This window comes from Nestor notabilis, unplaced genomic scaffold, assembly GCF_000696875.1.
Source record: "Nestor notabilis isolate BGI_N333 unplaced genomic scaffold, ASM69687v1 scaffold7140, whole genome shotgun sequence".
Taxonomy (NCBI): Eukaryota; Metazoa; Chordata; class Aves; order Psittaciformes; family Psittacidae; genus Nestor; species Nestor notabilis.
The window spans coordinates 16339-39777 of NW_009911492.1; the positions used below are offsets into that span (position 1 = coordinate 16339).

At 37.9% G+C, this 23439-nt stretch overlaps 1 protein-coding gene across 1 annotated transcript in view; it reads left to right on the forward strand.

The window, feature by feature from the left end:
* CD109 (CD109 molecule) overlaps positions 1-21830 on the forward strand; it is a gene marked incomplete at its 5' end in the record, with an annotated part of 37057 nt that extends 15227 nt beyond the window's left edge. The window contains 10 exons of the mRNA XM_010015051.1: positions 1525-1606; positions 2915-3143; positions 3673-3838; positions 4944-5134; positions 7141-7296; positions 7381-7446; positions 14291-14427; positions 18554-18710; positions 19123-19225; positions 21640-21830. Coding sequence (XP_010013353.1) covers positions 1525-1606; positions 2915-3143; positions 3673-3838; positions 4944-5134; positions 7141-7296; positions 7381-7446; positions 14291-14427; positions 18554-18710; positions 19123-19225; positions 21640-21830 — 1478 coding nt within the window. The remainder of the gene's footprint in view (positions 1-1524; positions 1607-2914; positions 3144-3672; positions 3839-4943; positions 5135-7140; positions 7297-7380; positions 7447-14290; positions 14428-18553; positions 18711-19122; positions 19226-21639) is intronic.
* Between the last annotated feature and the right edge of the window lie 1609 nt (positions 21831-23439).

The window sequence follows — 23439 nt, forward strand, 5'->3', positions numbered from 1 at the left end:
CTCAAGAGTGCTTGATTCATCAAGATCGTTAACTGAGATGCCAGATTTGTCAGTATAGGAAAGATTCACCAGTTTTAATCATGTAATCAACAACTGTCATGATAAATACATTATAAAAAGCCTATACTTGAGTGGAAATTTTAATTTCAAACTCTTCTAAAGAGACAAAAACTAAATCTGACGCTACGGGTTAAGAGTTCTTATGAGGAGGTGCACTGCTATACTGTAGCAATTCGGATTTGTATCTTTATGTCTCTTCTATTTATAGAGAGATTCTGACTATGATTTCATCTTATGGTATAACTTAGATTGTGGGACCAAACCATTTGGTCCTCAGTTATTAAGGCTGTGGTTCACTCACTGTGTAGCTATATACAGAATAGTATGTAAGCAGGTGATTAATTCTTCATGTGTAAAAACAAGGAACATTTTGCAGGGGAACACTGCGAGTTGCATGGACCTTATGGAACATATTTGTAAATTCATTAATTTGTGTAGGACTTAATGGTTGCCTAAAGGCTTTCCTCTGCCTGGCTGATTCAGTATTGTGTCTGTATCTGCCAGGTGTTAAACTAATGAATGTACTTCCTTAATTATAAAAGGCAAAACAGCTAAGGGAAAAGACAGCGTAGGGGGAAAGAAATGCTATAAATAGATACAATTATTGTTATGGCTATACAAATGGCAAGCAAAATATAAGGGAAGGAAAGTTTTAGATTTTAGAAACTACAGGGAGTAGCATATCATAGGAAACTTTTCATTTCTAACACTAATGAACATTGGTTCTGCGCTGAAGTTGACTATTAAGGATGCTGCTGGTGGTTGTGAGCTGCTAGTGAGCCCTTGGGGCACTTTTATAGATGTTCAGCAGTCAGGAGAAAGCTGCACGTGTTCTGCATACTGAAAAATCTTTGCATACATTTTAAACAGATCCTTCTCAGGATTTCAGGATATTCAGGTCTTTTGACATTTTTCACTGGTTTCAGAGTAGCCTCTTTTAGCATGCTTGCTCAGATAACTAGTGCTTTGGTTTGGGAAAAGCAAGCTGCTGAAGGAGTCTGGTTTTGAGCAGCATTTGTAGCTTTGCTGTACACTTTGCCCTTCCAGTTGGACAATACTTCATTTTTGCTTGTCCTTCCTTCTGCTGGAAAGATAGAGCAGTTCTGTAGATGCACAGCTCCAGCTCCCCAAAGTGATGAAGCACTGAACTATAGCTGCTACTTTGTTCTGTGCTCTCTGCTGCTGTGCTCCTGGAACCACCGAGTTCTGTTGTGAGTGTGAGCTGGAGCTTCTGGTTCTGCTTTTGTAGATGGATCCTTCATGTTACTGCTGCTAGCTTTCTCATCATCTTCTGCATGGCTCTGTGTGTTCCTACATATTTAGGAGACTTTTTTATTAAATACTAGGTCAGGTTCTGCCCTTCTCAGCCTTAGAAAGTGCCTTGCTTCACGTCAGCAGGCAGTTTGTGCTGGAACCCACATGAGAGGAAAGTGTTCAATACTTGTCTCTGCTTTTCCACTTCAGGCTACCAGAGAGAGCTGCTTTTCCAGAGGGATGATGGCTCTTTTAGTGCCTTTGGAAATGACGATCCCTCTGGGAGCACATGGTAAGTAGTTCTGCCAGATTCACTGTGGAATTTAAGTATTTTAGATATTTTCCTCACAACTAAAAATTTTTTGAGAAGCTGGTAAAAATTTCCAGCTATATTAGCCTTCTGCCTGGTTTTCATTAGGGGTTTAGGCCAACTCTAAGGTCATTCTGCTGGATAACATGCTGTCAAAGATATTATTAGGGCAAGGCTCTTTAATTTTGCTGAAGAGGAATGATGAGTTATTTCAGCCAGAGAAATAGCTTGGTCTGAAAGCTTTTCTGTTGCTTTCCTCAAAGAAATGAAGAATAATAATTAAATGACTTGTTCTTCCAGTTGACTAAAACCATTTAGGGCTATGTGATCATTATTGCTTCAGATTTCAGTTCTCTCCATACTGGAGGCTAAAGACTGTCTGAGGCATTTCCTAGGGGTTGAACAGAGTTACTGGTGGTAAAAGTTTGCCCTACTTACCTCTCTCATACCTCCCTTTTTGAGACTATAAGTAGAGCTGAAAAGGCCTTTTCAGTGCTGAATTTCAGGCTGAGAAGCATAGTGAGCATGGTAGTGGGAGCGAGACAGATAGCAGAGACAAGTTCTAGCACTTCATTCAGCTAACCCATGTTCGATTAGTTTAAATATACTTACGTATATCAGTACACACTTCTGACTTTACATAGAATCATCCCAGTGACTGTGCCACTGGTTGAGTCACTCCTGGAGTCAGTGAGCATCTTGCATTGACAACAGCAGGATGTGCCTTCAAGTCAGTATTGGTGGATTGGAAAATGAATGTAATTTATCTAACCTGGCAACTCTGGTGCTTCAGTAGTACAGTGACAGGTTACATGAATGTATATTTGGCAAAGCAGGGAGTCAAAGCAGAATTTGGGATTATTAGTAAAACAACAAAGGTTGTTTCGATGATATAATTACAGGCATAATGGTCGTAATTAACATCATACTCATAACTGCAATACTTTGTAAACTATGATTTTTGCCATTTTAGCCCGGCAGCAGAAGGCAGGAGAGCAACATTTGAATAAATATATACATGTGTTGGCAGACTTGTTTCAAAAATATTTGTATTTATTTTTGAAACATAACAGCTGCAAAAAGAGGTGATCTTTAGGAACAAGGACATAGTTTCATTTTTTGGTGGCTTAAGCTTAGTCTACTTGCTTGTCTAGGTGAGGCATGTATTTTCCTCTGAGATTGGGAGGTGTGTGTAGAACACCTTATACATCAAAGTATTCATACATCTTAAACAGAAGAAGCTGTAATATGTTGCTAATTTTGTCATATTTGATTAACTTTTCCCCCAAGGTTATCAGCGTTTGTATTAAGATGTTTCCTTCAAGCTCGTCCATTCATAGATATTGACCAAGATGTACTCACGGATACAGCTAAATGGATCGTGCGGCATCAGAAGTTAAATGGAGAATTTCGTGAGCCTGGGAAAGTGTTACACAGTGATCTTCAAGGAGGCACCAATAATCCTGTCACTCTTACAGCTTACATCATGTCATCCCTGCTAGGGTTCCCAGATAAACAGGTATTGGAATTCATAAACAGAACTTACAGTTACTGGAACACTTCATAAATTGCCATAATACCTGGGCAAACACTTGTTAATTCAAGGCAATTGAGGAACATCTGATCAGAGACAAAATTTAACCTGATTTTATTGATTTCTCTTATCTACCCGAGACAATAAAAAGTTGTGCTGTTGGCTCTTCAGTTTTATGTGCCTTTGAAAAAACTGAAGGCAGTTGCTTTTAGTAAGAATATTGTCATGGTTTTAGTCCAAGAACTTGCAAAGAAATTTATGGGGGGAACTATCCTGAGAGATGTTAGGTCATTGCAATTGATTTTATTGCGATTACTCACGTTCATGAAAGACAGTGCCAGATCAAAATGCTTGCCTTTGAGGTTCGTGCCTGTGATTCTGAAAGAGATTTTTAGTGTTTTTTGGTTGTTATATGGCAATAGTAATGTTTCTGTACAAATTCTTCTTTTAAATTATAATGTTTCAATAAATATTTTACTTGCTGTACAATCTTCAATATAATCCTCATTTGCAGCATGCTTATGTCATCAAGAGTGCTACAAACTTTCTGGAAGATAAATTAGAAGAAGGCATTTCAGATAATTACACTTTGGCACTTGTGACATATGCATTGTCCTGGGCAAAAAGTATAAAAGCAAAGGAAGCGCTGAATATACTGAACCAGAGAGCCGAACACCAAGGTATTGCACAACTATCTTATACAGTTATATAGATGGACTTTTGTCAAATTTAAACATACTTATCATATATCTACAGTTGCATATGGAATAATGAAGAGAATCATTATTCCTAATTCAGATCTGTTTTGAGTATGGTATAGAGAATAAGCTAAGAACTTCCAAGACAGTCTTAGTGAAAAGCATCCAAAATAGAATGACAACTTACAACAAAGGTAGGCCTTTCAGTCTCAGTTACTATGTTCCTGATCACATGCCATGATGCTGCTGAAAAACATGAGTTGTCAGTTTTACCATGTTATTATGTGCACTTGTAAGATCAGGCTGGTTAAAGAGAGATGGATGAGGTTAGCTATTCCAAAGTGGTTTTGATCAGGAGGGTGTTGGGGGGCAATTAATTAACCTCACTATTGGATTGAAGAGTTGAGGAATTTTCTGTAACACAATGTCGAGGTCTGTTGCATTTTCTGTAGGGACCCATCATCTCATTGTGTTTAACCTCGTCCGAGTTCAGCATGACTGAATTTTATTCTTTGTTTTGTGGGAAGAACAGACCACATGGATGTAAGAAATGGAAGTTTTGGGCTTGAAATAGTAACTGTCTTCTTGAAAAATCTTAAGGAATTAATGTTGTAACCTAGCAACAGAGCCTCTGTACTTCTGTGTTTACTAGGTTAGGACTTTCTGATGGTCACTTTTGGGAAGGGAGAAAATCACTTTTTTCAAAAGCTTCACTCAGAAAGAGGCTATTTAGCAGCTGTGCTGCATAAGATGCCTTCTTCAGTCCTGATGAGAAAGGAGCACACCAGCAATGAGATGGCCTTTTCACAAAGGCTCCTTTATGTGAGCACTTTGGGCTGACAGTGAAAGCATCAATGTAAAGTTCACTGAAATCAATGGGAGTGACTATTTGGACTCTAGGGTTTTTGTGTCTAGATTCAGCCACTGCTGAGGAAGTGCTTAAGTCAGTCCTTTATGTGACACATGCCTAAACATTAGCACAATTTTAAAGAAAATGGCTAGGTGCCGTAACTAAGCATTAAGTCTTTCTGAGAAGTCCAAAGATGTCATCCTGTGGATCTGAGGTTATTATTGGTTCCTTCTGCAGGAGAATTTCGTTTCTGGGTAACACCTGCTTCTGAAATTTCTGATTCATGGCAGCCACGGTCCATTGATATTGAACTTGCAGCATATGCTCTGCTCTCGCACTTTCATCAAGACAGATTAGCAGAGGGGATCCCTATTATGAAATGGTTAAGTCAGCAAAGAAATCATCTTGGGGGATTTTCATCTACTCAGGTAATACCTTGTCTCAAGGGGCTTTGGTATACTTTCTAAGTGAGCACTGTATGTTTAAAAAAAAAAAATTAAAAAGGGACTTTTTTGTTTTTTTAAACATAATAATTACTGGATTTTGTTTTGCTGTAATAGCCTTGGCTATGTGCAGGCTTGCCTTCTTTGTGATATTGGCATCTTAAACCTGGACTACCACTTTCACTATTTTGGCAAGTGTAATAAAAAACAGAATTAGAGGGTCACCTTATTGTATAGAATATTAATAACAAAACATCTTAAATTAAGAAGTGATGCCCATGGAAAAAGAATAAATCATATTTTTCCAAATATCTGTGCTTGCTTTCTTTCCAAGGAGAGAAATCTTTCTTTCCATATGTGGCTCCTCAAGCTTCTGAAACTAAGATAAGAAATGGGAGTAGGTTTTAGAGAAACGTCCTAACCTAGTGCCTCTGTTGGCAGTTGGTCTTAATAATGTACTTTGTCCTTATTATTGCATGAATTTTTGATGGGCCATGAAATCTGGAATATCTTCATTATCTCCAGGAGGTTTCCATGTTATTGAAACCACATCTTGTATGCTGTGATGGCATCCAGAAAGTCTATATAGTAATTTGGATTGCATTAGTTTAACTAGCTTTTAAATTAATTGCAAATGCTGGTCACAGTAAAATGTCATATTTCATCATACTGCTTGGTACCAAGCTGTACAAGCTATCCTTCATTATTTTCCAATGTTTGTATTGATCTGAGAGAAATTCTACTAAACAAAATGCAACAACCAGCCTAGTTCCCCAGAGTTTATAATATTTTCCTAATGTGTTAATTCTTGCTTATTATTTGAAGAGGCTGATTGAAGCACTATATGAGTTTAAAAAAGCTTTTCTCTGTTCTCCAGAAACCATTTTTACTTGAAAGTTTGAAAGTCCATCAGTGTACCATTTACTCCTGAGTGTGAAGTTAAGAAATGTATTTAATCCTTTTGTTCTTCCATAGTCTAAACTGTTTTGTTTTCAAAATTACTGCAGTGTCTCTCAGGATGGCATTTTTATTTTGTGGAAATGACCCTATACTTTCTGTTAACTTCCAAGATTGCTTTAAAAGAATGTTGGGAATGTTGGGAATGTTTTATTACCTGAATTTATTACATTAGAAACGTAATGTATTGTTAAACAATAAGGAGGAAAGTAATCAGTTACATGTGTGATGTTTTGTAAGTTACGGTATCATAACTCTCTGCAATATGTATATGTGGTGTAGCTTACTATGAATTTGCAATCAGTAGATTTTGCTTTATAATGCTTTTAATGTTTGGACATAAAATGTGGATATTTAATACATACAGCAATACAAGTTGTACAAAAAATAGCATATATATGAAAGTAGATTTAAATCATAGGGAAGAGTAGCAAGTTCTGCAAAGCCTATGTTGCTGGGCAAGAGAGGCCTGTGACTATGGCTTGAGACCATATTTTGTAACTTTTTAGGCTGTGTATTGGGCACAGCATTGTCATGCTGAGCTGTGTAACTCATGTTTCAGCTGTGAATGTTTCCTAGTGAAAAGCCTTCTGCTTTAGAGCATAAAAATTATCTTCTCTTTAGGTGGCTCTTTGGCCTCTTGATTTTCACCTCTGTTTCTGAGAGTCATTTGAGCCTAGGATGTGGAAGAGCTCTGAAGTCACCTTCAGCAGTGGCAGATGATAGATTTTCTAGACATGTTGAACTCTTTTTGAATTCAGGGTGAGAAATACAAATGCGAGAAACGTAAACATGAGAATATAATTGTAAAGTTTTGGAAGAGGCACTTCAAATGTTCAACTTGTGTTGCCATCCCTCTTCTGTGCTGGTATCCTTTGTAGCAGTGGAATCCCAATGGAGATATGGAGGTGGCTGCCTGAAGACTCCAACATAATCAACAAATGGGACAATGCAGGGACCATGAACTCCCCAAGGCATGGCCTATACATACGTAGTTCACTGTTTATTACAGAAGGATTTGTTTCTCTAAACAGGACACAGTGGTGGCTCTGCAAGCCTTGAGTCTATTCGCAACTCTAACTACGGCAGGCAGAACAGAAATGGATTTAACAGTGACAGCACCTTCTTTGAAAATACCAGAAATATTTTCAATTGATACTCGAAACCGTTTTCTGCTTCAGACCAAGGAGGTACTGTAGAAAGTGAGGAATATTTCATAAAGTCTGCTAACTGAAAGTACTTTGAAAATACTGATTTACTCATCTTCCTTTCAGCTTGACCCTGTGCAACCAATGACAGTTACAGTGGCAGCAGACGGAACAGGATTTGCTGTCTTTCAGGTATGCAGTGCAGTTATTCTTGCTGAATTTTGAAACTTTATAAAACATGTTAGTAAGAACAGTCTTCTGAAATGTGTTAAATCAGTACCAAAGCATTTTACTAACTGATGAATGCTGTGTACCAAATATTGTCTGAATGGACGTATTAATGTGATTGTTTATGTCTGACAGCCTGGCCTTTTAAGAGCTGTTGGATGATTTTCAGTTTTGGGGCACTTCCATGGGCCAGGGCCATATCAAAGCAGCCCTGTCCTCCTATAGAAATGCAGCGTCCATTTGCAAGACGAAGGACTGCAGTGGTACGTCTGCAGGCACAAAGGTCAGAGTAAAAAAGGCATATGGATCAGGCAGAAATGCTTAATTGGAAACCTGAGGTAAACCATAATAAGGCACAGATCAATACAGAACTAGATTACACTACTAGTTATTAGACTTATTTTCGTTTTGGTGAAGCAGAATATAACCATAGTGCAAAACCTAAAACCAAGAGTATTATGGCCGGGTTCTCCAGCAATTTTTACACTGTTCTGAAATAGTGTGAAAGTCAAAGGATCCTGCAAACTGCCAACAGTAATAGATGCTTCACATCATCCAACAATGGGGCATGGCAGATAGTAGAAGGCAGTATAGTGATCCCTTCTCTGCTTGTCCTGGAGAAGACTGTGTTTCGGTAGTAGAGATTCAAACAACTTTACTTATATTTAAAGAAATTAATCTGGGATAAGCACATAGAGTATTTAGAACTAACAAAACATAAATAGCCTTTTCAGCTGCTTGCTCTTCTCCCATAAGAGATTATGTCTGAAGAAATTCCGCCTCGAAGATTTTTCATAACCCTATGAGAATTATTCTGTGTGAAGAAGACAGTATTGGAACTCATTTCATATGGCCATGAATGTTCTTTCGTCCCTGTTGTCCTGTCCATGACAGTGACTTAGAACCACACAGGTGAAAGAGAATACCTTTGAAAAGCTACAGATAATACAGAAATATTAGTCTCTGAGCATGACAGACAGATTGCTGAGTCTTACAGTAAAATCATACAGAGCTCCTACTAGAGTCCTTATAGTTGTACTTGAGAAAACTGAACTTAGGCTGACTTTAATCATCTTGACGTTTTGTGCCATGTCAAATTCCATCTCAAGTTCCTTTCAACCTGATCTTTACTTCAGTGTTCTTACACATTTGGGAAACAAGAAAGCACGGTGATGGTAAATATGCTTTTGGATAAAAGACTGTTTAAAAAGAACCTTCACAGATACCTGTCAGCAATGAACAGCAGTGAGAGATACCCCTCATTCATTCGGCATCAGTCTGGAAAACCCACAGTGCCATAAATCATGTCCCATGTTTATTAATTCCCAGAAGTGCCAACAAAGTTTACAGCAAAGTTCAAAAGTTTCAGAGGATACTGTAGATTCAGACCTGCAGGCCAAGACAGGCATGAACATCTCAGCAGGATTGCATTCACACGTCTGTGGTTTCAGTGTGTGAGCGTATGTGGAACATAACAAAGTGGGGCTCCAGAACAGTTAAACTACTTAACTTAATCACTGTTGAGAAATACTCCCTGATATTAAGTCAACCAATTTGTCAGATGAGCTGATCAAAAACTTTTCAGCAAATTGTTTCTTGCTGGAAGATGCTGATTTGTTGAAATGAATGCCTTTTGTGGAAGCGCATTGGTTCCAATTACATTTTTGCCAGCAGGAAAGTTTCACATCCAAACCAGCACACCCGATGAAGACTGAGCAGATGCCTTCCACCCGGAATAGCCAGTAGTTGACTCTGTGGGTAGAAGGCTTATTGGGGGTGTATAGCACTATAGGTTAAGTTCCTGGTTTGTTGTATGTACATGCAGATGTGCTCCCAAATAACTGGTGTTTGGGAACCAATGCCAGATTATCTTCTTCCATTGCCTTTTTTCCTGCAGCTTCCTGTGTCAGACATGCTGTGACTTGATTCAAAATGTTCTACTTAATACAGTGGAGTAGCTTCTTCAAACCTTTTCTTTGCTGGGATCAGTTCTTCTCTTTGCTTCCTTTGGGAGGTCTGGTGTTCTAAAAGACAGAGCACTGTTGCTGTTTGAATGAGATTTCTCTTTTTCCCAGATGCAAGCTAGATCTGGGCCGCATTTAGTAAATCAGATAGCATATGACAAGGCGATCACATTTCTTCAGCTGGGTTTCATTGTCTTAGGCCCGCCAAAGTACAGTGGTGAGATTCACTGTTCTGGGATTTGACTTTCTGGCCAAAGTAGCATGTCAAAACAGTAATTCATTTAAATATCACAAAACACAAGATTCGGTCCATTAATGGAAAAAGTTGCTTTCCCGACAGAATGGATTCTTAGAAAAAACACCTTATTTTTTGTGAAATCTCACTGTGTGTGCAAGTTGGCAGTGTATTCATACTTGACCCTGCAGGATCTTAGCAAATTTATTAGTTTTGGATAGTATAATTGGAAAAGCAGACATTTAATTATAGTTTTGTGGTCCTAGGGACAAAGTCCCCTGGTTCATCCCTTCATATGTGGGCATACACTGTGGATGACTTAAGACACCAGCTCTACAAGGGGAAAGAGAGGATGAGTGTACGGTTAAGGGTATATGAAAGGCACTCTCCAGAGAAAGGAGTCAAAGAAGCAATCTTCCCTTGTTGGCCTGCTGAAAGTCTTGGAAGACAGACCTCTCTGCTGTCTTGAATCACTGTGAAATGGGCTTGGCCTCAAATTGGCATGACCAGTGACTTCTGGAAGGAAGAATGCCACTGAAATCTAGGACTAACAAGGGAAGAGTGGGTAGGCTAAAGGAGCATTGGTATGGGCAAAGTGGATAGGTGAACAAGATCTCCTTGATCTCCTGGTCATGTCTAGAGAGGAAGCGAGGAAAAAAGTGGGAATCATTTGTTACTCTTTACTGAAAAGTACTGACTGTTTTTTTTTTCCACTTGGTGTATTTTTACTAGGCTTAGTAAAATGCAAGGGACTAAATGTTATTTGTTGTGGTAGTACTGAAAAAGGTACACTGCAATATAAAAGCACACATACTTGTCCATTACAGTTTGAGTAGATACTGAGTCAAAAAGGGAGAGAAAATTATTGGAGATTACTTCATTGAATTCATGTCCTCAATCAAGCACATTTGTGCTGCTAGTTGAAGAACAAAAAGAAAAGGATAAAGAGACATAGATTAAGGCATTATAAATGAGTGACATTTTTTAAACGTAGTGCAATTGATTGGGTCAGGTGCTGTTACAAGCATCTCTATTGTGCAGAAGATTAACTTTTAGTTTTCTCTTGGGCCTTTCACCAGAACAGGTTGCAGTATGACAAGACTGGATCAGTTCTGCCTGTAGCTTTAGCAGCTGCTTCTTAAAAGGGTTAAGAAGAAATGCAGTTGCCCATTTTGTTGACTTAATGCTAGTTTCTGTATAATAGCATTCTGTCCCCAAAGTAAGAGTGTATAATGAAGGAGGCTTTAATTATTTGTTATGAAAAAGATTTTTCCTTCATTGTCATGAGAAATCAGGAATGGAAAGTCAGACCGTAACAGAGAGAACTTATTCCATGAAAATACTAGCTGATTGACCTGTTCGGTATGTGGTTTCAGACATCCTGCATTGGCAGTAAATTCCCATTCATTAGCTTTTTGTGGCAAAAGTTAAAACAGCTTTGTTTCTGTGATGACAGATTGTTGAGGCACTGCCAGCTTGTCTTTACCAAACTTTCTGCATGTCTGTAACTGGCAGACTTTCTAGATTGGCTTAATCCTTGGTACTGCCTTCTCCTGCAGAGCAGTTGTACAGGATAAATCTTCCCTGTTGCACCACGGTTGTCCTAAGCGCCTGTACAGATTTGGCTCTGCACTAGTACAGCATGCTAAATTCAGCAATGCAGGGCAGAGCAAGGGGAATCATGCATGCAGGAGTGAGAGACATAGCAGCAAAAGCAAAAATCAGAAATTAAAGACTCTTCTGTTTGCAAAGGTTTGTTAGACTGTAACTGACTTGCTAACCTATAACTTTGAAAACCTTCTGTCGTATCTTTAAATTTGGATTGAGAGTTTTCCCTTTGCTGCCAGAAACTGTGTAAAAGGGACTGTGATTTTCCAGAAGCACTCTTCATTCCCTTTTCCTTAGCCCAGCAAAGTATATGTTGAAAGTATTTGAACCACTTTCTGATCATTTTTCTACCAAAATCAAAGAAGAAGACACCCCCCCCTCCCCCGCCTTGCCATGTGTTTTACCTTGATGACTAAGGGAAATAAGGATTATTTGTTCATATATTAAAACTGTATGCAAACTTACTGTTCTGATGGTAAAAATCACTATTTTTGCTAAATAATGTAAATTCTTCTTTGATAGTAAGCATTTTCTAAGTTTCTTGGGTTTGGTTTTGAAAGCTGAGCTTTCTGAGTCATTTCAGTGAAGTGCTGAGTCAGCATCCTCTTGTCCTCTCAGAGCTGGTGTCCCATTTGTGCCACAGCCAATGGATACAGCAGCTACCATCAACGTTGCCTTGGATGTTAATCAGCCTGAACCAACTTCATATGTTTTCTCAAAGTTAATTTTTTTTTTTGATGTCTGTTACTGGGTATAAGTACATGGGTATGTTAGAGCAGATGTAGCTGGGACAGCTGACACCGTTCATTGTCCTGTATCCCATACTGGGAGCAAAGAGATGACCAATGAAGGCTACTAGAACAGGGCAAACATGAAGTGATATCTCACTGGTATGCCCTCTTGATGCATGCAGGTACTACAGTTTCTTGCAGCACGTAGTTTTGCAGCTAACAGTATATTGTAAGAAGAAGCAGTACTTCTTTCTCCTCTTGAATCTGCTCCCCTAATTTTTGTATTTGGAGAAAAGGCGTAAAAGGGACTGTGCTGGGTCAGAGCAAAGCTCAGTCTAGCCCAACGTTCTGTTTTCCACAACAACCAGAGATGGATGCCCAGAAGAGAGTATAAGAATATATAATATAAGAATATATAATATATAATAATGTAATACATTATTTGACTGTCTTCTACCTCTTACCATATATATCAGTATCTGCAGCATCTTGTGGGAAGGAATTCCACAATATAATCTTGCATTGCATGAAAAATTATTTCCTATATGTCTTTCCCATGAAAATAATTCTGTGGTGTCTAACTTAGCTATTTGCAGCTGAATTTTCATGCGTTTTACCATTTGTTAAATGCTAAACCGATTTGGTGGTAAACAGTGCATAACCCATTATTACGTAAATAAAAATTCTTTCATTCTGCTACTCTTTGCAGTAATCCTAGTCTCTGCTACCTCAGATAAATTAGTATAATCAGCAAACTTTATGGCGTCAGGATTCACCCTTTTTAATATTTCATGTATGGATATGTTTAATGGTGGTCATCCAGAACAGATTCCCTTAGGACTCCACTCCTTTCATGTATGAACTTTTCCACTCTCTGTTCTTGTCTTTTAACAGCCCTTTATCCCTTGGCAGCTTCTTTTGTTTCGACTAGTACTCTTTGGCTAATGCTCTTCCTAATCAGCTACATGGCAGTGTAACATCCACGTAGCTTATACTAGACAAAGCTCCGTTCGTTGACTGAGTTTTCTCATTTGACTCAGGTAGCTGGTGGGTTTATATCAACAGCCTGTTCTCCAACATGTCATACTTACTCATTTGTCCACTAATTTGACTTTTTATTGTAGTTTTGATTGTGTTTTCTGGTACAAATACTGAGTTTACTTGATATCCATAGTTTTCTAGTCCCCTAGTACTCTTAAAAATTGCTGTCATCCTCCAGTCTGGTAGTAAGGCAGTTTTCAGCTGTTTCTTTACGTCATTATGTCATTAAGTTCAATTCTGTATGCAGTACAGACTGTTTTTTTACTGCATGATTTTCTGTGATGGCTGATAATGTAAAAGTACTCCTTGGTTGCTCAATTCCAGCTCCAGCATTTCTGCTTTTGCTGTTAGCATTGGTAATTTTATAGGATATTGAGATAATCAGGCTATCTTGTAATTATTCAGGCCTCATTTAAGGGCTTCTGGTTTTACCACTCATCTACCACTGTCTCAAGCATCTTACACATTTCTATGGTAGGAGAATTGGAAATTCTCAAACTGTGCCTAATATGTGAGTTTATTTTATATTAATGTTACTGTCCTGCACTGGAAATCCTATCATATGTCCTCACTTGGCTTACTCAGCAGAGCTTGGCAGTTGTTAAGCAGAAAGGGCAAGAACTTTGTCTCTGAGGCTGCCTGAAGACTGTAGCTTTGTCTTTGCACAGATGAACCAAATGATGAAACTGCTTACTTCACTGCAAGGAAACTGTGTTGTTCAGAGCTTAGGGTGACATGCTATTTCTCATCTCTTTTGAGTGTACGAATTCTGTGACATAAAGACTGAAGACAACTTCTGTACATATGCTATGTATTTGCTCTTGGTCTGCTTTCATATGCAGCCTGTCTCTTTTAACACAGTGGGTGTCAGTCTCTGAAGTTTGTCTTTATTCTTCTCATTTCACACTGTCAGGAAGTGAAATGACACACGTTATAAACCAGCAGACAACAAATATGGAGAACGTTGCTGGTTGTTCTAGAGCTCCCTTGTGTTTGCCTCCATTGCATCCCGCTAATTGCATTGGTTCTGCTGCATTACAAAGTGTTCAGAAAGGATATTTCTTTCAGAGAATTCCTGTGAATCTCATGTGTGCAAATGTCAGATACAAGGCCGTGTATCCTGTTTCATGTGAGCACTCCTCTGGCGTTACACTGTTAGAAACTTAGTGTTTTAACCACACAGATTTGCTTTACACGTATCATCTAATGTCTCCACTTGCAATCCACAGCTCAATGTTATTTACAACACAAAGCACGCTGATCAGAGGCTCAGATCTGTCCAAAACCAAGAAGCCTTTGACTTGAATGTTGATGTAAAGGATGACAAAGATGATAAAAACCATTTGACCTTGAATGTGTGCACAAGGTAGGTAATTAAATTGGAGCATCTCATACACCTTTTTCTCTGTACAGCTTTTAAGTTATTTAAAATGAGCTAACTTATCCATTTGTTTGTATGAGTTTTACTAGTGTATGGGATGTAAATGTATAACTAAAGAGAATAAAAGAATTATTTTGTAAAAATGGCTGTAGCTAAACTAAGTAGGAATTTGTAAGTACATAAATGGAGTTATAGATCTTTTGTGCAAAAATGTTGCTGGCCAGGTGATAATTTTTTACTGGTATGCATAAAGATGGTGGTACACTAAATGTTTGAGGTATATGGAAGAGTTTGTATGAAATACAAGAAAAAACTCAAAGGTTTGTCTGGTGCAAGTGCTTTTTAGCTATATGGAGAACTGTGGACAGACTTGAAAACTGAACCAATGTCTTCCACATTCTAAACTCTAGTAGCAGACTGTGACAACTGCCCATTACTCTTACCTTTCATGAACGGAATGCTTTGCTTTCTATCTAAATGTAGATGCTATTTTTTTATTTATTTATTTTTTAAGAGAGAATGAAGTTCTGAAGTGCTGAAAACACCATGAAATAGAAGCAATTGGCCTTTGGTCATCTCTGTTAATAAAATTTGCTCAGAACAGTTTTGGCAGGAGTCAAAATCCATGTTTACATAATGATAAATTCAACTGGGGTATTGTCTTATTATCAAGTGTCTTCGTGGTTTTCATTTACCAGTAAGTCTTATAGTTACGAATTTCATAATATAATATGTCAACATCATTCCAGATTTGAAAGAGGTGATGAGTTTTCCAGCCAGGCTAATTCTGTTCTTTCTGTGAATAAGCATGTGTGCGTATCTGAGATGATGTTAATTGTTCAGTAAACATCTACTAAGAACTGAGCTGAGGCTGCTGAAGTATCATCTCGGAGACCATGGAACAGCCACCATGCTGTAGCTGGATAGAATTTGGATCAGATGAGAACAGGTGACATTGAGCAGTCGTATTGCATACTCCTAGATCAGCCAGTCATTAAACTAGGTTGTTTCTTTGACTGATTTGATGCCTTACTTTTACTTGCTGTGAAAGGGTTTATATATGTATTTAAAAGAAATACATGAGGATGTTTGTTCTCTGGCAGTTTCTTCAGTATGCACTTTTATTGTAGTTAGAGAGCACTGCATATTTTACAGAAAATCCCATAGGACACTGTATCTCTCTACAGATATTTATCTTTTATCTGGAAGGATTTTGAGATGACTACATTCTTTGTATTTGGGATTCATCTGTTTGTGCATACTTCTAGAAACAGTTTTCTTCTGTGACATTCTGATGGACTTCTTTTACTGCCTGATCTACCATGATTACTCTTACATTCCTTTCCTCCACATGCTCTTTTTGATATTTATTTAAAATTTAAACACTATTTTTATACTCTGCCTCACACAAAGGAGCTGTGACTGGAGATGGAGCCTCTAGGTGACACCAACATACAAATAATCAGCTATAGTGAATATGATTTCAGTACAGGGAGGATTGATTTAATTTGGGAAATAGCCAGCAGGCACAAAGCCAGAGCCCTGTTTTTATGTGTTTCTGGTAACCAGTTTAGTGACACAGATGGTGGGCAGGGACACTAGAATACATGAGAGCTCTTGAAATAGAATGGGTTTGTTCTCTTTTAGAGTTTTCTATGAAGTGTCAACAGCTTTCCAAAGTCTAGCACAAACTCCTGACATGCAAAATGCTTACATAATGCGTCTAGGATAAGTCTTGGCTGGGCATTCTGATTTTCCTGACCTTTGGCTCAGGAATACATGCAGGAAGGTTTCCATCTCTCTGAGAAGGCTTTAGGGTGATGATGTTTTAATTGCAAAGTGTTCAAAGGATAGGGGAAAATCTAGGGGCATTATAAAACTTCCCTAGGAGAATATTTGGAACATTCAGATCCATCAATTCTTATTATGGAAAGTGGACTGGTATAAGTTCTAGTAAGTATATGTTTTTGTTCTTTAGTCTGAGACTCTGGTTTCTTGGCTTGATAAATTAGTCATCCTCTCCTTTTGCCTCCCTCTATATATCGTATATAATATATGTGTTACCTGTATTAAATTCCTGAATTAGTTTAAAGTTGGTCTACTTATAATCTTCACAACATGATGTGGCTTTCTGGTAGAAAAAACGAAGTAGGAATACAGAAAGACTGCTGAAATCTCAATCAAGTTTAGCCAGCTGCTGGCATGCATAGCCAGATAACAGAGGCTGTAGCTTTGCAATTTTTTTCTTTCTCTAATCTGCAGAATATTCCACTATCTTTCAGCCAGCTTGGTAGTGATTGGCCATGCTCATCTCAACTGGGTATCATTTGTGACACTGGAACAGATGATGTTTCTTTCACATTAAACTGATTCTTGGTTAGAGGAGCTAACTTACCATCTGGGAGGCAAATACACAGGGCTGTCAGTTTCTTCTCCAGTCAGTCTTGTTGCCTGCATACTATTTCCAGGCATGGGAAACTGATTGCTGATGGTCCTACTCGATCTCTTGTTTACACTTTCTGCCTACACTAGCTTGGTGTTGTTTTCTCCTCTTTACAGCACCTGTGAGAGGGTCTCATACAAATCTCCTATTGATGAAGAACTGAAACATAAAATTCAGCTCAAAACATTCTCAGTTCTCTTCAGGTGCAAGTTTCAAGTCTTCATTCTTGCATGATGATTTTTAATTTTTTTTTACACTTTTAAGAGACCATGGAGTAGAAGAGATGATACCAGGAGCCACCCCCAAGGCTGTCTCTCTCTTCTTTGTTAAGAGAGGCAGATCCTCATAACTTCTAGGGATACATCTTACTCACTTTCTGACGGTATGAAGCTGGTTTGGTTACCTGTTGGTATTTTGGTAGCACCCCAGGCTGGCTAGACAGCTTGAGTATTTTCCTCTCCTCTTACTGGTAATTATGCAGAAATAATTACATCCAGTTCCAATTCAGTTACTTGTTTTCAATAGCAGCTACTTTGGCACGGGACATCATCCAACAGATGGTTTCATTTGTTTCTAATCTCATGAGCCAACTGAAGTCAGCAGTCGTGCAGTATTTCTTTCAAAGTCATATCTGGGTTCAATCAGACATGCTGCCAGGCTTAACAGCATTGCTTTGAAAGCAAGTCTTCCCTTTTTTAAAACCACCTAGCTCTACAAATAAATAGTTTTATTCAATTACTTTCAACTACTATCAGGACTTCAAAATGAGAATTGGAGGCACTTCTATTCTAGTATAAAAATTATAATTTACCCTCCATGCCATGGCAGAGAGAAACTCTTCTGCCACCTTGTTTATTAATGCAATACAATTGTTAGCAGGTCATTTAGGTATCATCTGTGGCACAGAACTCCATACATATATTTTGATAGTTTTGTTGTGCACCATAGTATATAAGGCTTGCTCAGTAGAGCAAAGCATTTTAGTCCAGCATCTGATTCTTGCATGGGAAGAAGATGTAATAATATGTATTATTTAGGAAAAAAGAAAGAGCTCAATATCTTAAATCTTTTTCCAAAACTGGATGATAACATGTATCTGAATTTTAAAACTGGAACTTTGAGAAATAATAATAATGATGATTTTGTCAATGGAACTATCAATCTCTATGAAGGAAACATGAAAAGGTTTGGGAGACATTTTTGGTCTATACTTTTATCTCAACCTCCAAAAATGAATAAAAGCAAAACAGTGCATCTATAGGAAGAAATACATATATTTCAGTTCAAGAATTCCTATAGTGGTTTCTTAATTACTTCTTTGGAAGGATGTGTTTAGTTGCAGTATTTCCTGCATATTTGTGATATAAACCTGCACTTACAGATGCCAGTGGAAAGCTCCTAGTGGTGTCAGTGTTGTCTCTCATTTATGTACTGTAGTTTTCTTAGTGTTAAACCTGCTTTTGCATATGTAATTGAAATTATCCAGGGGAATAATAGAGAAATCAATTATTACCTCTTTATTGGTAGAAATTTTCTGTTGGCATTTTGTTCTGTTTGTTTCTTAAGTGTTCTTAAGCAATATTGCTTCCACAGTTGGGATTTAATGATCAGTTTCCTTGAAGAGTGTCTACTGTATTCCTACTAAAAGTTTCTTTGTGTTTTGAAAAGGTACTTGGGTTCTGGCGCAGCTCCCAGGAGCGGTATGGTCCTCATGGAGGTTGGCTTACTCAGTGGTTTCTCTGTGTCACCAGATTTCATTCCATTAGACAATACAGTTAAGAAGATGGAAAAGGACAATGGAAAAGTCAACCTATACTTAGACTCAGTAAGTTGAAAATAACAAAGAAATGTGTTTGTAGGGATGTTAATCTTGACTCTACCATTGTTTGGTTTAAATTTGGAAAAACATTATGATTGTATTCTTTGGGGAAATCAACGTCTGCTATTCACATTGAATTAATAGTTCCACTGTTCTTTAGTGAGACTGACTGGATAGGTACAACTCAGTTATATTTGTAAGGGGTTGGTAGATTAAGCCTCTTAAAAATCATATATAAGACATTTCAAGAAGTCTGTAATGTGGCCAAAATAATTACAAATGAGATAAGCATCTTTATATGCATCTTGAATCCAAGTCTTCAGAAATGAAGTGGACTGCTGCTGGGCTAGAAGTCCTTACCTTTTCCATGAAACCACCAGCACCGGGGTTCTCAGATGTTTCTCTTCTGTTCTTCTAGCTAAACGAAACACACATTTGTGTGGATATTCCAGCTGTGAGAGACTTCAAAGTGGCAAATATCCAAGATGCTTCAGTGACCATAGTGGATTACTATGAACCTAGTAAGTGTCAGTCATTCCAAATGGATCTTAGTGATTCAGAAGTTTAAAAGAATGTTTCTTTTTGTGGAAATAAAACAAATTGTAGTGAATAGTTTTTATTTAACTGCAGCCTTTTTGGACACTGACATGCCAAATTTTCTCACAAATAGTAGTGTTTTCCCATATATACGTTTATTTGTCTTAATGGTTTGGTTCCTCAGCTGGTGTGAATTGTCATAACTTAATTGTCAGCTGGTATAAATTGGCTTCAATCTGGCCTAGTGTGTTCCCAAAACTACCAAAATGAAGCAGGAACTTCACTGTGGTTCACTTACTAAGTTAATGATTATCTTTCAAGTAGCTTTTCCATCTGTTTCTTGTTTAAACTAAGAGTCCTTCACTGGAGAAAATGCCAGTGTTTTCATTTCTAGAGTTATGTAAAAAGATGCATATGGGAAAAACAGTTTTGAAGGTTTGTGGGTTTTTTTGGGTTTGTTGTTGTTGTTATTGTTTGTTTCTTTTTTGGTGTAAAGTTTGTTTTAGAGAAAGATAGCAATGTACAAAGCTCTTGGGCAAAATGAAAAAGAAGGAAAGATTACAAGCTTCTAGAGAAGGTATTAGAGAGGTTTTTGTTACTCCAGCCAGCTGAAACATTATTAATGATTTGGACTTGGTTTGAGATAAGGCGTAAAAAGATTGCATAGGCAATTTTCTTCATGTTGGTTTCTTTTAGCACAAGGAAAAAGACAACCAAATATGCTATGATGTGCATTACTTTAGCTAGATGAAGATCACATTTACTTTGTGTAGGCTGAAATGTTTTTTAATCACAGAATTTTAAACTAAAATAGGAAATCAGCAGAGGTACCTATACTGTCCATTAACCTAGAGCGTGTTTTAAGGCCTAGTGGCTTAACAAATTAGAGCAATTTTTATTTGAGATAAATATATAACATTTGTATGGCCAAAATGGATTTCTGCATACTTCATTTCCTAGGATAAGAGGTCAGGACCTAGTCTTTTATAAGAATGCTGTTGGATAGGCTAATATGTATTAAAAAGTCACATATAAATGCACATATGTAAATGTTTTCATTATATTTAAATACATTTAGTATTCATAAATTCATATCTTTATTAAAGATATGAATTAATATCCTTCAGGTCTAAAATTTGTATGGCATAATCAGTCATCAGCTGCAATAGAAAGCTTTGGCTTTAAGAAAAAAAATAGCTTCAAATATTCCTTTACAAGACACCATTCCTATTACTATGTAGATAGACATGTTATTGGTCAACAAATATACCATGCCATGACTCTCAGCTCTCCTGAGAGAACTCCTTCCTATCTAATGCCAGAATATGCTTTTATTTGAATCTGTTCTTTTTCATCACTCTCACAGTTGGTGACCCAAGCTGCAGGTGTATATTTTATGTGATGGTGTCAGTCTGATTCATGAGTTAGGAGATGTCTAAGGAGTCCTTATGTCTGTGTGGCAGATATTACAGCTGGCATAGGCATAAAGAACTGGCTTGGATGCCAATACAGCAGTGCCAGCAAGGAGATCTGCCAGGATTAAAATGCACAGCTACTAAGCACATTGAAATGACTGTTGCTTCTCTTACCTGATTTTGTTCAGAGCAAGTTGGGTGTCACTGTTGGGTAAGCATTTTGGCTTGTAAAAGTATGCATTTTATTTTTTTTTTATTTTTATATCTTGAAACTGAATATAATTTAAATTAAAAAATGCCAATAATAAAAGAAATTTCAGTGTCCCTAGTTGGAATGAAAACCTTCAAACCAAAATTAAGCCCACTGTGGGAATGAAACTTTGCAAAAGCTTGTTCTGTGAGCATGTACCATGCATTGACGTTTTTGAAATGAATATGTCTTTCCAGGCTTCTAGTGTGTTAGGCTCTGTAGCAACCCTTCAGGTAATGGGGGCGCAAAATACAGGAGCAGGATCTCCCGCAGGAAAGCGGACTGTCCCACATTCAGGAAGCTTATGCTTCCAAAAATAATTGTGAGAGAAAGCATCAATTATAAGAGACCTAGCTCTTAAATGTCATAGTCTGTAACTTGCCAGGTAAAGCATCTGATTTCCTTTGTCATGAGGATTGCTGTGTAAGCAGGGCAAAATTCCTTTTTAAAATGTTTAAGGTTTGTGAACAGATTGGGTCTAACAGCTGAGGTTAAGTCTATGAACGTGTGCCTTTCACTAAGCATTTGCCTGAATATATTGAGAACATTTTGATGTTTTGGGAGAACAAAGATTAATGCCTAGGCTTAAGCATCCACTCTGGAAGTATTTTGCAACATATGATGAGGTCTGCATTAGAGTTTAGTGCATCCATTAAAAATGCTTTCTTTGTGAAGCTGATTTGTTGGTCAGTTCTGAGTTCATTAACTAATGTTAACTAACTTTTCTGAACAGGGAGAAGAGCGGCGAGAAGCTACAATTCAGAAGTAATGCGGAGTATAACCTCTTGTGACTTCTGTGAAAGGGGTTGCGGTCTTTGCCACCGAGATGGTTCTGCAGCCTTGCTTCAGCACTCTTCATTGGACTCCTTGTTCTGTCTGCTGTTTGTCCTTCATGTAAACTTGCTGTGCAGTTGGGTGCTGTAAAAAGGAAACAGATCATGTTACACATCCAAGGTTTCCATAAATTATCCAAAGAAAATTTTACATTCAGATATCAGCCCATCTTTAGTGATTACAGTGACCAAACTCCTGCTGTGTTCAGGGAGAGCTGGGCTGGCCCATATAGTAAATTTCTGGCTGTGCCAGAAAACTTTGTTAAGTGTCTGCTGGAAAAACTTTCCAAGTGTTAGTTTCATACTGAAGTTATTTTCTGAAGAAGCACAGAGTTACTGAGAAAGCAGTCTGAGAAAATACAAACCTAGCTCCATGCTTCCACTCCCTTTTCACCCCAGCTTTCCATGCTTTTCTTTTTTTTTTAGGGATGTATGTAAGTTTACCGTGCTGAGACACTTTGCTTCTTCATTGGGTGTTGGTAAGCAGGGTGCTAGGAGCTTGGTATCAGAGCTTACTTTGTTCTCTTCTGCAGACATGACGCTTAGCATGAATATTGAGTTTTGCCATATGCTCTCATGGGGAATAATACAAAAAGTAAAGGAAGCTGGCTTTCAGAGCTGACGCAAGAGCCAAAAAGTGCTGCATTCACAACCTGCTGAATGCCCCAAATAATTGTCAGCCTTTTTTTATCATTACAGAGAAGTGGGGTGGATTTTTTACCAATTCATAAGCTGATCATGTTTGAAAATAAGGCCTCAGGATGTTCTCATGCATTTTACTCTGAAAGGCTTTTACTGTAAATGTATCAAGCATGGAGTCTATGTTTGAGACTTCATTTTTTCCGGGGTATTCAGAAACAAACCTAATTCTCTTTCCATGTGAGAATGCTGGTATCTGCTGGCATACTTATGGCCAGCAGGATGAAGGTTGCTTGGATCCTTTTCTGATTTTTGAAAGTCTTCTAGAAATGTCACTCTGGGACATCATGTATGTCTTGAGTTTGCAGTGTCATCTTGTCAATGATTTAAGTGCTATAACCCTAAACAGCTGTTTACTGCTCTCTGTGTCATGTTAGCTGGTTGTCCCTGGATGCCATCTGTGCATGCAACTCCACTTGTTGGTTGGTGGAGGAGGTTTTTAGGAGGCATGGGCTTCACATGCATTCAGCTCAGCAAAAGAATTTACATGCTTGCTTAATTTTAAGCACATCCTTGTATGCTTTAGCATTTTGCTGAAGTGGGGTGGATGAGAGTGCTGGTGAAGAGCAGCGGCCACTTCTACACCCAAACCAGCTTTTTGCATGTGGGGAGAATTACAGGTCTCTGTGAATATGGAAATATACGAGTTTGGAGCTTTTCTCCTGAGCGAGTGCATGAATGTCTTCTCTGTCTGGCAGCTGACTTACTCTTCTTCAACACTGCCTGTGATAGCTAATGCTTCCTTCTTTTTGACAAAGAAGCCAAGCTGATAACATTCCTAGTTACTCAAATGAAGTTATAGCTGTAAAGCCAACTAACAGAGGTAGAAATTTTAAGGCTAATGATTCCCTTTCTTTCTTAACTTTCTGAGACGGAGTGTGTATGTGTGCACATGTAATAATACGGCATTCACTTTTTTGAGCAGTTTCTAATTTTTATCTACATTTTGCTACTGCTTAAAATGTATATTTTTGTATTTTATGCTCATCTATACTTTTGTT